Source organism: Nannobrachium achirus (assembly GCF_963921795.1).
Source record: "Nannobrachium achirus genome assembly, chromosome: 16".
NCBI classification, from domain to species: Eukaryota; Metazoa; Chordata; class Actinopteri; order Myctophiformes; family Myctophidae; genus Nannobrachium; species Nannobrachium achirus.
Genome location: NC_137823.1, coordinates 44,891,608 through 44,907,445, shown reverse-complemented (window position 1 = coordinate 44,907,445; position 15,838 = coordinate 44,891,608). Strand labels below are relative to the sequence as shown.

Sequence of the window (15,838 nt, the reverse complement as noted above, 5' to 3'; positions counted from 1 at the left end):
TGGTTGAAATTCAGTGTTGACTCGACCTATTGTTTGTGATTTATGGCTATCGTTTGCGAAACGGGCCCCTCCCGCTAACTTTGGAAGCGTGTTACGAACGAACGGTACGGACTATCGAAATATCCTTTGACTATGTTTATCGCGTGGCTGCATAGATCATGTGTACCGGTTTTTATGACATTTGAAGAAAATATGTAGGAAAAGGAGCAAAAAGTGTGTTTTGGAGAAAATTCAAGATGGCGGAAAATCTATCCCTACGCAAATGGGCGTGGCCTATATGGGGAGATGCGTCTTGACCCAAGGAAGCCAGGGAAAAAATAATTTTCATTTTCCGATCTACGGTTCAAGAGTTACGGGGCAAAACGTAAAGTGAGCCGTTATAGCGCCACCATGAGGCCAAATGACACAATTATTTTTTATTTAATCCTTGAAATCATTATGAACCTCCTCTCCGAGTCTTGAAACTGTAGCCCCTATGGTTTGCGAGAGAAAAATAATTGTATGCGATTCCCATTATAAGTCAATGGGGAAAATTAATTCACTAATAAATTAATATCAATTAAACTATAGAACCTTTCTCTTACAAAGAAACCATTACAGCCAAGTAACGTTAGTCCTGTTAATTTATGCTCTTTCTAGATACATAGACGGATACATAATAATAATATCTGGAATTTCCATAACACTTTTACAGTTCACTACAGTAAGGCACAGAACAGTACCATAAAGTACAGTACACTACCATCCAGTTCATTACTATATCAGAACCGCCAACCAACACATTAATATTATCCACTCACTCACACCATCGCCTCACACAACAGGTAAAAAAGCATGGTCCATTAATTAGGCTAGACACTGTACCAATTGAAACTTGAAAGGCATAGGCTACAGATTACATAACTGCACGGACCATCAGAAAAAGTCACTGACGTGGGCAGAACTGCTGCTGTTGAGCCGACTATAGTCCAAATGTTTTATACTTCCACCACGGACAATTCCACAACTGACAAACAACTGTCTGCTTAGGGGCCAGGGCCTAGACTTGCTATTTCTGTATACATAGACGGATACATAATATAAAGATTGGAATCTTGGGGTATACATAGACAGATACATAATAATATCTGGAATTTCCATAACACTTTTACAGTTCACTACAGTAAGGCACAGAACGGTACCATAAAAGTACAGTACACTACCATACAGTACAGTACAGAAGACACAGTACACTACAATACAGTAACGTACAGCACACTACAGTACGGTAAGGTACAGTACACTACAGCACAGTAAGCTACAGCACAGACAGTACAGAAGATACAGTACACTACAATACGGTAAGGTACAGTACACTACAGCAAAGTAAGGTACAGTACAGTACAGTACAGTACAGAAGACAGAGTACAATACAGTACGGTACGGTACAGTACAATACAGTGCAGTAAAGTACAGCACAGCTCAATCGCAATGCCTGTGTCTGAAACGCGTTCTGCCACGAAACGGTTACGTTTGGCGCGTTTGTGACGCCCCCTAGGGGTCGAAGTGGAAATGCTTTTGGGGATTCGTTGAGTATGCCACCCCCGACCTGTGGTTGAAATTCCGTGGTGACTCGACTTATTGTTTGTGATTTATGGTTATCGTTTGTGAAACGGGCCCCTCCCGCTAACTTTGGAAGCGCGTTACGAACAAACGGTATTGACAATCAAAATATCCTTTGACTATGTTTATCGCCTGGCTTCATAGATCATGTGTACCGGTTTTTAAGACATTTGAAGAAAATATGTAGGAAAAGGAGCAAAAAGTGTGTTTTGGACAAAATTCAAGATGGCGGAAAATCTATCCATACGCAAATGGGCGTGGCCTATATGGGGAGATGCGTCATGACCCAAGGAATCCAGGGAAAAAATAATTTTCATTTTCCGACCTACGGTTCAAGAGTTACGGGGCAAAACGTAAAGTTGGCCGTTATAGCGCCACCATGAGGCCGAGTGATGTCATTATTTTTTGATTAATTCTTACAATCATTATGAACCTCCTCTCCAAGTCTTGAAACTGTAGCCCCTATGGTTTGCGAGAGAAAAACAATTGAATGCGATTCCCATTATAAGTCAATGGGGAAAATTAATTCACTAATAAATTAATATCAATTAAACTATAGAACCTTTCTCTTAGCAACTTGATAGCACACCATTCCCGAGCAAGCCGATCAATTTGACATATGGCGGGAGTGTGTGGTGCAAAAACTGTGGGAGGAGTAGCGTGCCAAACTTTTGGGGAATTGCATGGACAGACTCTCTTATTTGTGAAATGATGTTACATTGTATTCAAATTCAAAATGACAATGAAAAGACAAGCATGTTTATTGTACTGTACCACTGCATATCTATTCATTATGCTCATTGATTTAATATACATAAGACAAAAAAAACTTACACGGTGTGGTCTCCTTTATTGTGTGGCCGTGAATTTCAACATTTTTTTGGACAATGTCTGATTCACATGGGATATAAGTACCAAAAGACATCTATATGCTCATTGATTTAATATACAGTGAGAGGGAAACAAACTTACACTGTGTGATTTCCTTTATTGTGGGGGAGTGAATTTAATCAATTTTGGAGAAACTGTCTGATTCACATGGGATATAAGTACCTAAATTCAAACTACAAGCTCTTAGAACATAGAAATGTAACTGACCTCAACAATTGCATGATGGCCCATTCACTTAGTTAGTCATAGCACATACCAATACACATTCAAAAGAACTTACACTTAAGGGAGGATAAGTGTTTCTCTTTGCTTAAATAATAACAATGTGAAAATGATGTTTTAATCAATCACAATTACATATTTCCTCAAAACATTAAGGCCTAGCCTAGACCCTATTCATATTAACCTGCATACATTTGTGTTACTTTTTGTGTGCATCCTGCTCCCACTGTGTCTGCATGCATGATGCACCACAAAGCTAACAGCAAAGCCGACGAACACTTTCATGTTATCCACTCATGCAACAGGAAAAAAACACTTCAAATCAATAGTTAGGCATGGCCCATACCAATAGACATTCAACAGAACTTACACTTAAGGCAGGATAAGTCTTTCTCTTTGGTTAAATAATAACAATGTAAAAATGATGTTTTAAGCTTTACAGAGAAAAAAACAATATAATACCTCACAAACACAATCACAATTACATATTTCCTCACAACGTTAAGGCCTAGCCTACACCCTATTCATATTAACCTGCATACATTTGTGTTACTTTTTAAGTGCATCCTGCTCCCACTGTGTCTGCATGCATGATGCACGACAAAGCTATATAACAGCAAACCAACGAACACTTTCATGTTATCCACTCACTCACACCATCGCCTCATGCAACAGGAAAAAACACATCCTGCGAGTCTGCATGTGGGCTTGTGGATCAGGGACCCCCAGATGTAAAAAATGACCACATGTGCTCACACGTCACACGTCACACTTGTCCCCTGCTCATATCTCCCCAACCATTGACCCCATCCATGCCAGATTTTACACACACTCCCCTTGCCTAACATACTACAACCTCCAAGGACCCCCGGAGCCGGTCCCTGGGGGACCCCCAGATGTAACACATGACCAAATGTGCAAAAATGACCAAATGAACACCCCAACAGGGCTGCTCACAGCCATTTCCCGGGGACCACCCACTCCTGGTGCTCCAGAACGGATGCAAAAGTGGTGGCGCCCCCAGTGGAGGACCCCCTGCCACTGCAGCGCACATAAAATGCTGTAACTCAACCTAGCAGCGTCCGGGAGAGCAGGGGCCAATTTTGTACAGTAAAATGTTACAAAGATGTTATCAGAGGTACAGTAGGACGTTCTTAGGGGATTGTCATTGTAATAGTGAACAGAACTATTATGGTGTTTTTTCAGTTAAATCTCAAAGTCCAGAGGTTTTGACTAAGTCCCATGTTTTTGTAGTGACTTTAAAACTATATTACTCCACCTTCTAAATAATGTGTTTTTGTTGTGACTTTAAAGCTATATTACTCCACTTTTGTACAGTAAAATCTTACAAAGATGTTATCAGAGGTAGAGTAAGACATTCTTAATGGATTCCCATTGTAATATTGAACAGAACTATTATGGTGTTTTTTGAGTTAAAGCTCAAAGTCCAGAGATTTTGTCTAAGTAATATGTTTACGTGTCGCATGTTTGTGACGCCCCCTAGGGGTCGAAGTGGAAATGCTTTTGGGGATCTGTTGAGTATGCCACCCGCAACCTGTGGTTGAAATTTAGTGTCGACTCAACCTTTTGTTTGTGAGTTAGGGCAATTTTTTGCCAAACGGGCCCCTCCCGCTAACTTTGGAAGCACGTTACGAACGAACGGTACGGACTATCGAAATATCCTTTGACTATGTTTATCGCGTGGCTTCATAGATCATGTGTACCGGTTTTTGAGACATTTGAAGAAAATATGTAGGAAAAGGAGCAAAAAGTGTGTTTTGGAGAAAATTCAAGATGGCGGAAAATCTACCCATACGCAAATGGGCGTGGCCTATATGGGGAGATGCGTCATGACCCAAGGAATCCAGGGAAAAAATAATTTTAATTTTCCGACCTACGGTTCAACAGTTACAGGCCAAAACGTAAACTGGGCTGTTATAGCGCCACCATGAGGCCAAATGACGTAATTATTTTTTGATTAATTCTTACAATCATTATGAACCTCCTCTCCAAGTCTTGAAACTGTAGCCCCTATGGTTTGCGAGAAAAAAATAATTGAATGCGATTCCCATTATAAGTCAATGGGGGAAATTAATTCACTAATAAATTAATATCAATTAAACTATAGAACCTTTCTCTTAGCAACTTGATAGCACACCATTCCCGAGCAAGCCGATCAATTTGACATATGGCGGGAGTGTGTGGTGCAAAAACTGTGGGAGGAGTAGCGTGCCAAACTTTTGGGGAATTGCATGGACAGACTTAAATATATAAATATGAGCAAGAACAATAAGTGTCCCCATGCTATGCATAGGCACACTTAATAAATAATGACAATATCTAAAGTGTGCTCGCCAGGTACTGGCGAGCCCACAATAAATACTGGTACAACCGAAAATGTGACACTGCCCCATGCCTGATTGTGTGCTGATTAAACAGGTCCATATGTAGTTAGCGTAGCGTGGTGTTGGGAGAGTGGATGAATGTTGATGATGGTCAGAGGCATTGATTGTCCACTCTCTCTCCCTCAGTAAACTCTCCTCTCTCTCCCTCAGTAAACTCTCCTCTCTCTCCCTCAGTAAACTCTCCTCTCTCTCCCTCAGTAAACTCTCGTCTTACTCGGAGTGTCGCCTGGCGTTGCTCCAGACCCCCGACTGTTGCCAGCTATTTATAGAACTGCTGAGCAAATACACACGGAAACAGGTGAGCTGACGACCACCACCACAAACACACACACACATGCATGCATCCACACGCATGCATACCGTCACTGTCGGGGCAGAAACCTCGTATCTCCAAGTTTCAAATTTGTAAATTTTTTCGCAAAGTAAAGCACTGCTTCATCATATGGCCATCGCACAAAAGCAGTGAAAACAGCCGATCTACAAGCACACAACGCCTCGCACCGTGAGGCGTTGTGTGCTTGTAGATCGGCTGTTTTCACTAGTCTAAATCATTTTAGAAATGATAAATTCAAAACAAACGGTTTTGGACATACAAGGTTTCCACCCGACAACGACGATACATACGCATGTTGCTTTTGAAAATATTTGCGGGACATTGCGCTATGCCCTCACCCTAAAACCCCAACACACCCTCACATTATGCAACTATAAAGTCGGTTAAAGTTAAAGTTACACGCACAAAGAGTTTGTTTTCATGTGTTTGGGTGTGTACATTTGTGGTAGGCCGCAGTTTAGTATGTGAACGGTCACAGCTTGACCTGATCTCTGTCACGCCTGACACTGTGGTTCCCCTGACACATCACTGTGACATCACAGTGATGTCAGATACTCAGAGCAGGGATCTCCATATATGGGCATAAAAACAGGTGACATCACAGTGATGTCAGATACTCAGAGCAGGGATCTCCATATATGGGCATAAAAACAGGTGACATCACAGTGATGTCAGATACTCAGAGTAGGGATCTCCATTTATGGGCATAAAAGGGATTCTGTGATGTCAGATACTCAGAGCAGGGATCTCCATGTATGAGCATAAAAGGGATTCATGGCCAAGACAGATGGCGCGAGGTCGCTTTTCGCCCTTAGGCGTCTTACTGGTGTGTTATTAGTATGAAAACCTGCAGCTCATGTCCGTCTGTCTGTCACACCTCATGCTCCATATATGGCCAAGACACTTAACTGACATCTGACATCATCGATGTCTGACGTCATAGACCACATGAGACTGACACAAAGATTATGTCCATATATGGGCATCTGACATCATAGATGTCTGATGTCATAAGCCACATGAGACTGACGCATTCTTCATAGACAACATGAGACTGACAGAATAATGTCCATATATGGGCATTTCCAGATGAGGCCCTGTTAAGGAAACCACACTAATACAATCCTTTTTATGACCATATATGGAGATCCCTGATGTCATCAACATTAAGCCTCATGTGGTCTATGACTGTCAGACATCTATGATGTCAGATCTCCATATATACCCAAGACACGCAAATTAATTCTGTCCTTGTCATATCTGGGAATGCCCATATCAGCCCGCTGATTTTCTTTGGTCAAAGTTGATCCCATGCCAAAGCACCAGCGCTCGCCCAGCAATCTGCCATCACCCAGGCGGATACGTGCACGCGCCCATGTCCGCCCTTTAGGGCGAGGTCGCTTTTTGCCCTTAGGGCGTCTTACTATAGTTTGTATGTTCATATGTTTGTGGAGGTGTGCATGCGTGATGTTTGTAGTGTGATTTGTTTTTATGTATTCATGACATACAGATGCACTATGCATTCTAATCACACTTATTTAACCACATTAACCCTATATTTTTGCCTTGTCATTGCTAGCGAAATGTTTCGCTAAATGAAAGAGATGAAAAGTGTGTTGACGAACTATGTTTATACTCTAGATCCACTAAGCATGTTTACCCCAAGAGCGAGTTGTTTATGTACTTCAAGTCCCAGCACATTTACAACACGTCTCTATGGAACAATATCCGTCTCTCTCTCTCTCTCTCTCTCTCTCTCTCTCTCTCTCTCTCTCTCTCTCTCTCTCTCTCTCTCTCTCTCTCTCTCTCTCTCTCTCTCTCTGTGTGTGTGTGTTGTTGAGGTTTAATCACTTTCCCAAGAGAAACTGGGGAAGTCGCAGGGTGAGGAGAAAGAGGATAGGGAGAGAGAGACGGGGATAGGGTGTGCAGGGTGGTAGTTTTGGCAATCGGTACAGGGGTGACATATACACGCACAGTTGCACACACACACACGCACACGCACGCACACACACACACACACACACACACACACACCCACACACACACACACACACACACACACACACACACACGGCACACAGATACAAATATGAACACATACACCTACGCGCACTGACAATAGGCACACATACACACAAACCGAAATTCACGAGCATGCACACATCTGATACGCACGCAAGAGCACACGGTTAAAAATAAGACCACACACACTCGCAGAAATAAAAATACACTCACCCAAGCATACACTTAAAATATAACCTCATACACAAATATGCATAGGCCTACAGTATACACAAATAAACACAAATTCCCCAGCTTGTGTGTACACACACACACACACACACACACACACACACACACACACACACACACACACAGTGTGCCAGTAGTGGACGGCCTGTCCCGACCGTCCTCTTGTCAGTTTCATTGTTTATCTTTGGTTTAATGTGTTCCTCTTCTTGGCTGGCCGACCCTTCATATGACTGATTAAGTGCTACAGGCCAGGGGAACAAGCATTGTATACAAGATGTTTGATTGGCTTTTAACGCATGGCTATCTTTTTCTTAATTGTACGGTCACTTTAACTACTTAAACCCCAGTATCCGTATTCTGGGGAAAACCTTCTCCGCATAAATAAATCATGCTAATATGCTTTTAAGAAAATGTTCCACAGTATGTGTTTGTAAATGTAAAATGTGCACTGTTCATATGTCACCCCCCCCCCCCTCCCCACCCCCTGTATACGGCTCATCTATGGTCCTATTACAGAGCGAAGAGCATGCGAAGGCTTAGAGTAGCATACTGTACAACGATGCCATGAGGTTGGCATCCTAGGTGGCATAGTGCCATTGTTAGTGAAGCATTGTTAAGGCAACTCATTTACAATTTCATGCAGCGCTTGGAGGTGTCAAATAACAGCATTATAGTGGGTTTAACAAACCCTACAAAGAGCTGTTACCGGGTCACCTCCAGGCTGCGCAAGGACTGGTTCAACAGTCTGCTGCTGATTAGGTAGGATTGCACTATAGTACTTTTATTGTGTACTTTATCTTTTTAATTTATTTTTTATCTATTTCTTTGTTTGTCTTACTATGTAATATGGACTTAACATAATAATTACACAAATATGTAATCATGTAAGATTTGGGTGCGAAGTGAAATCACTGCCCGCAACCGCAAATCATAAGCACAATATCTCCTGTGTTGTTGCCAAGCTGCGATAAGCATCACGTTATCTTCTAATCTTCACCACCTGCTTTTAAATCATAGTGTGCTATCTTGGAGTTATATTTGCTTTTCAAACAGGTGAGAACTGAGCTTTAAGCTCACAACATTGGAGACATCAAGTTAACTTCTAATCCACTGAACCACAGCCTGCCTTACGTTGCATTGTGTAATATTTGTAATTCATATAATCAGTGGTTTAGGACAGTGGTTCTCAAAGTGGATTTCAGGGACTCTCTAGGTTCCTTTATGGAGGTCTAAATTGACCCATCCAAGTCTGTAATAACTCTACAAATGGAACCAAATGAACCCTAACGGGTTCATTCGAAAATGGAAATAATTCTTTTCATGCGCACTACATCCTTTTGTAGTATCTAAAGGCCCATTCCCACTGGGCCAGATTACAGATAAAAATCTCTTTCTCCATTCAAAGTGGATGGTAGATACAGATAAAAAAAATATCTACCTCAGATATTTGCCACAGATACTTTTATCTGTGGCAAATATTTTTTTATCAGTATCTACCATCCACTTTGAATGGATAAATATCTGGAGAAAGAGATTTTTTTATCTGTTATCTGGCCCAGTGGGAATGGGCCTTTAGATAGATAGATAGATAGACAGATAGACATATAGATAGATAGATAGATAGATAGATAGATAGATAGATAGATAGATAGATAGATAGATAGATAGATAGATAATACAGATAGCGTACATATGATAGCAGGTACAGTATGTACATGTCCTGTAACATTAGCATAATATGCAGGTTTCTGGTGTGTGTCCCGTAACTTCCATGGTTACAGTGTGTTTTGGTGACGTTCCTCTCAGAGCAAGTTTTGAAAGTTAACATCCTAGAACACTTGTCTTTTGACAATTTGACAATCTGTACATAACTGTAGACCTGGGTTTCCCAGAAACGTTTCATACACGTTTCCTGTTCTGTTGAATTTCCCCCTAGACTAGTAGATCTAAACTGGAAACGCTCCTGTAGCTCTGATATCTTCATATATAATAGACAATTGCCAATTTATTACTTGTGCTCAGAGAAAGGTAGAGGTGTGTGTGTGTGTGTGTGTGTGTGTGTGTGTGTGTGTGTGTGTGCGTGTGTGCATGCGTGCGTGCGTGAGTGCGTCCGTGCGTGCGTGCGTGCGAGAATGACTTTGTGAGGAAACTTTTATGTACAGTAAAATCCTTAATCTGGTTCAACTCTCACTTGAATCCTATTCTGGGTAAACAGTATCTGAAAATAGCAGATCTACAAGCTCACAACACATCATATTGCAATGCATAGACAATTCTGGCGAATAGATTAGGTGCAGACTGTAGAGGGGGAAAAAGAGCCGACCAGTCACAGAGCCGGTTCCGTCGTTATAGTTTAATAATAAGTACAGCTGGTTTAAGTGGTTGATTAACACTCAGGATTTGGTTCATTTATAGCTTCTGAAGGGTCATTTGGTGGGAGAAACGTGCAGCTTTCAATTTCAATGAGTCATTTTCTCATCCATGCATTGTTCTTTTTCTGTATGTTTGTGTTTGTTGAGACAGCAAGTACTTTTTACATGTTTTCTTTTTTTCTTTGTTGACAAGTTTCTTTGTGTCTTATTTCAGATGGGTGGGATTGCACTTGTGGTGTTTGAAATCTTTGTCTTGTCTCCTGGGATATTATCTGTGTCTCGCTCTCTCTCTATCACTCTGTCACTCACGCACACGCACGCGCACACACACACACACACACACACACACACACACACACACACACACACACACACACACACACACACACACACAGTTTGTTCTACTTTTGGTACTTCCAAGTACATTTTGATTCCAATACTTTTGTACTTTTACCCAAGTAAATGTTGAATACTTGTAACAGTGTATTTCTACATTGCTGTACTGATACTTTTACTTAAAAAAACTGAAAACTGAGTACGTCCTCCCCATCACTGCTCCCACTGTACAGGACCTGGTGGTGCGTCTCCTGTTCACCCTGGGGAACCTCACGGCCAAGAGCGACGAGGCTCGGGAGCAGCTCTTCCAGAGCCAGGGCTGCATGGACACTCTCCTCCAGCTGTACGGAGCCTACCAGCAGAGGGATGACGGCTGCTCCGACGCACCACCAGGCCCGCCCGGTGACGCCTCCGCGTCGTCTGCACGTCTGCGGTAGGCCTGTCACAATTAGGTCTTAATCGTCGAATCGTAATTATTTGACATCATTGCAATTATTTGACATAAGCGCAATTATTTTGTCATAATCGTTTCTAGGTTGGAAAATGTTCATATATTTTCAACCGTTTAAAAAAATAGTGGAAATAGCAGATCTACAAGCTCACAACGCGTCGCATTGCGACGCGTTGTGAGCTTGTAGATCGACTATTTCCACTATCAATGTTATTTAGGTATAAAGTTGTAAAATATGTCAGTAATTTCTTTGTATATTTAGGTTATGTGGCATATCTGCCATGTGCAACTTCAAAGCCTAAAAGCTAAACAGAAATGTAATTGTCAACGACAAAAAACACAATTAAATTAAAATCCTTATTTGAGAGTCAATTAATTGTCACGTAAAATGTCATTTTGACAGCTGTGGTCAGCGGGAGAGCGAGGACGTGCTGGTGAAGCTGGTCAGAGTGCTGGCCAACATGTGTGTCCACCCCGCCGTGGGCCCGGCGCTGGCTGCCGACGCGGCGTGCGTCCAACTGCTGCTGGAGACGTTGGGTGAGAGTGGTTCAATTCAACTCAATTTAATTAACCACTTTAACCATTATTTTATGCTTTAACTATTGAAAAATAGCAGCGCAACTATTGAATAGCAACTATTGAAAAATAGCAGCAAGGCACTTGGTGCCGCGCTGTGAGCTTGTATGTCTGCTATTTTTCAATAATTCAAGTATTCAATAATTCCAGGCCTAAATGGGTTAAAGTGTCAAATCATAACAAGTTATCTCAAGCCACTTTACATAAAGAGCAGAGACCCCACCCTGAGCAAGCAATTTTTTGTTTCCTACATTTTTTTTAAATCAATTTCTTTAAACATTTTCAAAAAACATTCCGTAAAAAGCTAAGATTTTCATGAATAAATGAAAAACCAGATCCATTGCAAGTTGCTGTACTCTGCCAGACAGAGGTCATGTTTAAGTCTGCAGAATAAAGGCCCTATGAGTGAGATACAGGACAGACTTGTCATAGCTTTCCTCTCAGGGTGGAATAACTATGTTGCAACAAAGTGCTGAAAGTGCTTTTTTTAATCACTGCTGTGGTCTTCTTTGCTTTAAAGAAGAAATAAAAAAAGGAAGAACAATAACTGTTCGTACTGTACTGTACAGTACAGCACAGCACAGCACAGCACAGCACAGCACAGCACATCACAGCACAGCACAGCACAGCACAGCACAGTACAGTACAGTACAGCACGGCACAGCACGGCACGGCACGGCACGGCACAGTACGGCACAGCACAGCACAGCACGGCACAGCACGGCACGGCACAGTACGGCACAGCACAGCACAGCACAGCACAGTACAGCACAGCACAGCACAGCATAGCACAGTACAGTACAGTACAGTACAGTACAGTACAGTACAGTACGTCTCTGTTCTATAAGCCAACCACATCCCTTATGCTGGGCCTGGGAACAGAAATCACCTAAAACAAAAAAACAATATTCATATTTTCGTTCATCACATCTTCCGCTTTCCTTTCGGTTGCTTTTTGTACTGTAAACAGTACATCCTCTCTGTTTTGTTTTTTTGGTACCGTGCAGACAGCAGGATGTTCTGTGTCATGCTGCAGCCGGCAGGGTGTCTGTGTGAAACTCTCCCATGCGGTTAGATGGTTTCAGGACGGGGAAGAGAGGTGGCACGCAGGTGGGTGGTAGGCTCTCGGTTTCAGTGCTGCCTGCAGGAGGCCTCCTACACACTCTCCTGGCAGCCTGAGCTGGGACAAAGAGAGCGAGATGGAGGCAGAGGTGAAGGCTGTGATATTGGTGAGAGTCGGGGACGTGCAGAGAATGTTAGAGAGGCAGGGGCTGACATTTCCAAAGGGGCCTTTTGGTGGAAGCACCGAAAATAGCCGACCTCCAAGCTCACAACGCGTCGCGGAGGTGTGTGAAAGCACACTTAACTAAGCTTAATCAAGTCAATACTGGAGATGTGGCATATGGCATGGATTCCTACATTGAGAGGGCAATTCTTTCAACATAAGACGCTGCATTCAAGTTCAGGAGAGTTTGGACAAGGCAATTCTATTGAATGCTGCCTTCATGTATGGCATGGAAAGAGGGCGTTTTCATTTCTTTCACCATAGTAAAAACTGCATTTTTGGTCTGGAGACGGCAGTTTTTACAGACGGATAAAAGGGCAGGGACTCAAGCCCCCTTTGATGTCTATGTGTGCACATGCCTGGTGAGAGTCATTAAAAATAAAGGCTGGGATATTGGTGAATGAAGGAGAAATTAACCACTTATATCACTGTTTCCCTTTTTTTCCTTCTATAAGCGTCTTATAGAAGGGAAAAAAAAGCGACATGTAGTGAGCTTGTAGATGGGCTATTTTTGGCTGGGTTCAAGTGGTTAAGTTGATACCAGGGAAAGCGAGGTGTAGGCCTAAGTCATCGCGGTGCGTCGGAATAAGCTGCGCCGCCTAACACAGAGACACAGAGAATACAGAATACAAAAAAGCAGGAGAGATCAGAAAAAGCAGCAGGGGATGAAAGAGTGACTAGGCTGTTCGACGTTTCTGTTTTGATCCGTTTGGCGACACAGGCCTGTTAGAATTAGAAGGGAGGAAGAGGAAGAAAGAAGAATTCGTCACCACACCAAAGGGGGTATTTCCAGTCAGAGCCAGAAACGAAATCTGCTGTGACACAGGCATCGGTCGACAGCTCCACCGCAATATCTGCGATTTATGCCCACACTCGTTCGTGTGCGACATCTGCCTGCTATATCAGGAACAGACCAGGTTTTCTGAAGCACCGCCCACAATGTGACCGCTGCCTGGCTCAAATGGTAACCTCTGGCCCGGCAGTATGTGATCAAACTAATACATAATAGGCTAAAACTAGAGATACGATAATGGATAAGTATACTATTCGCTTTATGGCACCACTTTCAAAACATTCACTGTGGCATATTTGTTATACAGTAGGGTTAGAGCTTGAGCGTTGCTGCGTTGTGCTGATGCATACAGAGGCTGAGTATATTACTAGTAAGACGCCTCAGGGCGACATGCAACCTCGGGGAATGCCCATACTGCAGGGGTTTTCAAAGTGGGTGACGGGGCACCCTGGGGTGCCGTGACGGCAGTCCAGGGGTGCCGCGAGATAATTTGATAATATTTGGAATTTATTTGGACACTTAAAAGAATATTTAGTATCGTTTTAAACTTGAAGTACAAAGTTATTTTCAGTCAATTCTAACTAAAATGGCTATTATCTCAACGTTTTCCTCACAACATAATCGCTAAAATATGCTATAAATATAAGGTGTTGGGAGTGAAAATTATGAATATAATGTAGGGGTGCCTCGGATGAAGAAAATATTCATAGGGGTGCCCTGAGACAAAAAAGTTTGGGAACCCCTGCCATACTGTATATGGACATTTTATTTATTTTATCCTTTATTAATATATATCCATATACAAACATATATGGAGTGGACTTAATATTAACGTTTTCGGGGAAGGTATGGTGTAAATCAGAGTAAAGGCCCATTCCCACTGGGCCAGATAACAGATAAAAAAATCTCTTTCTCCAGATATTTTTCCATTCAAAGTGGATGGTAGATACAGATAAAAAAATATCTGTCACAGATAAAAGAAATATCTGTGGCAGATATTTTTTGTTTCTGGGAATGACCATATATGGACTTTTTCTGTTTTATCCTTTATTAATAATAACTAGAAGCTAGCAGCGTCTAGTCGGCGACCTGGCCAACTCAGAACAATGTAAATAGGGAATGAATGCCCCGCCCTTTAATGCAGACCCCATTATACCTGTTTTCATAGGACCCGTTTTGACCATCTGTCTGCCTGTGTCCATTTATGCCCATATATGGAGATATCTGTATCTGTCTGTCTGTCGGCGTCCATTTTATGTCCATATATGGAGATCACTGCAGTTATAGTTCTGGGTCCATTTTATGCCCATATATGGAGATATCTGTCTATCTGCGTCCATTTTATGCCCATATATGGAGTATCTGTCTGTGCCTCCAACTGTGTTGCAGACACAGTGCCGGTTCCCCCTTTAATGCAAACCTCATTATACCTGTTGTCATAGGACCCGTTTTGAACATCTGTTTGCCTGTGTCCATTTATGCCCATATATGGAGATATCTGTATCTGTCTGTCTGCGTCCATTTTATGCCCATATATGGAGATCTTTGACCATCTGTTTGCCTCTGTCCATTTATGTCCATATATGGAGATATCTGTATCTGTCTGTCTGCAATCCATTTTATGCCCATATATGGGGGCATTCATTTTATGCCTTTATGCCCGTATATGGAGATCTTTGTGATTCTGCGTAAATTTTATGCCCATATATGCCATTTGCGTCCATTTTATGCCCATTTATGGAGATCTCTGTATCCGTCTGTCTGTGTCCCTCTATGCCCTTTTATGCCCATATATGCTATATATATGGAGATATTCAGAGATTTTTTGTTGACTCATGTGGCGTACGTGATGTCAGAGCCTTTTATGAGTGATGTCACAATGAGTCAGCGCTTGCGCCGATTTCCTCCGGAACTGCCTGATGTCAACAATCAACCCTGCATAAGGAGATTCCGAACGTTTCGCGCCGGTTCGGGAAAACCGCGCGTCGGGTCGGGTCGAGACCCGGCACTGCACTCCGTGCCGCGGCGGGGAACGCGCGTGCCGAATCTGAAGCCGGTGGGACGAACGGTTCTCGAGATACGCGGATTACAGACACACAGACACACAGACAGACAGACAGACACGCAGAGACTTCTCGCATTTATAGATAGATATGTATCCATATACATAAAATATATACTATGCCCATACATGGAGATCCCTATCTGAACCAGCCACACAGATATGGGCCATGCCTTTGCCATCTGGCCAGTGATATATATCGATGACATCAGGGATATTCATATGGGCATAAAAGAGATACCCATATATGGACTTT

The 15,838-nt window shown here is 42.4% G+C and overlaps 1 protein-coding gene across 1 annotated transcript in view; it reads left to right on the top strand.

Annotated features, from left to right (window-relative positions):
* The window catches only part of armc2 (armadillo repeat containing 2), a gene marked incomplete at its 5' end in the record, with an annotated part of 45,327 nt that overhangs the window by 17,019 nt on the left and 12,470 nt on the right, over nucleotides 1–15,838 (top strand). The window contains 3 exons of the mRNA XM_080744969.1: nucleotides 5,319–5,418; nucleotides 10,649–10,848; nucleotides 11,270–11,403. Coding sequence (XP_080601095.1) covers nucleotides 5,319–5,418; nucleotides 10,649–10,848; nucleotides 11,270–11,403 — 434 coding nt within the window. The remainder of the gene's footprint in view (nucleotides 1–5,318; nucleotides 5,419–10,648; nucleotides 10,849–11,269; nucleotides 11,404–15,838) is intronic.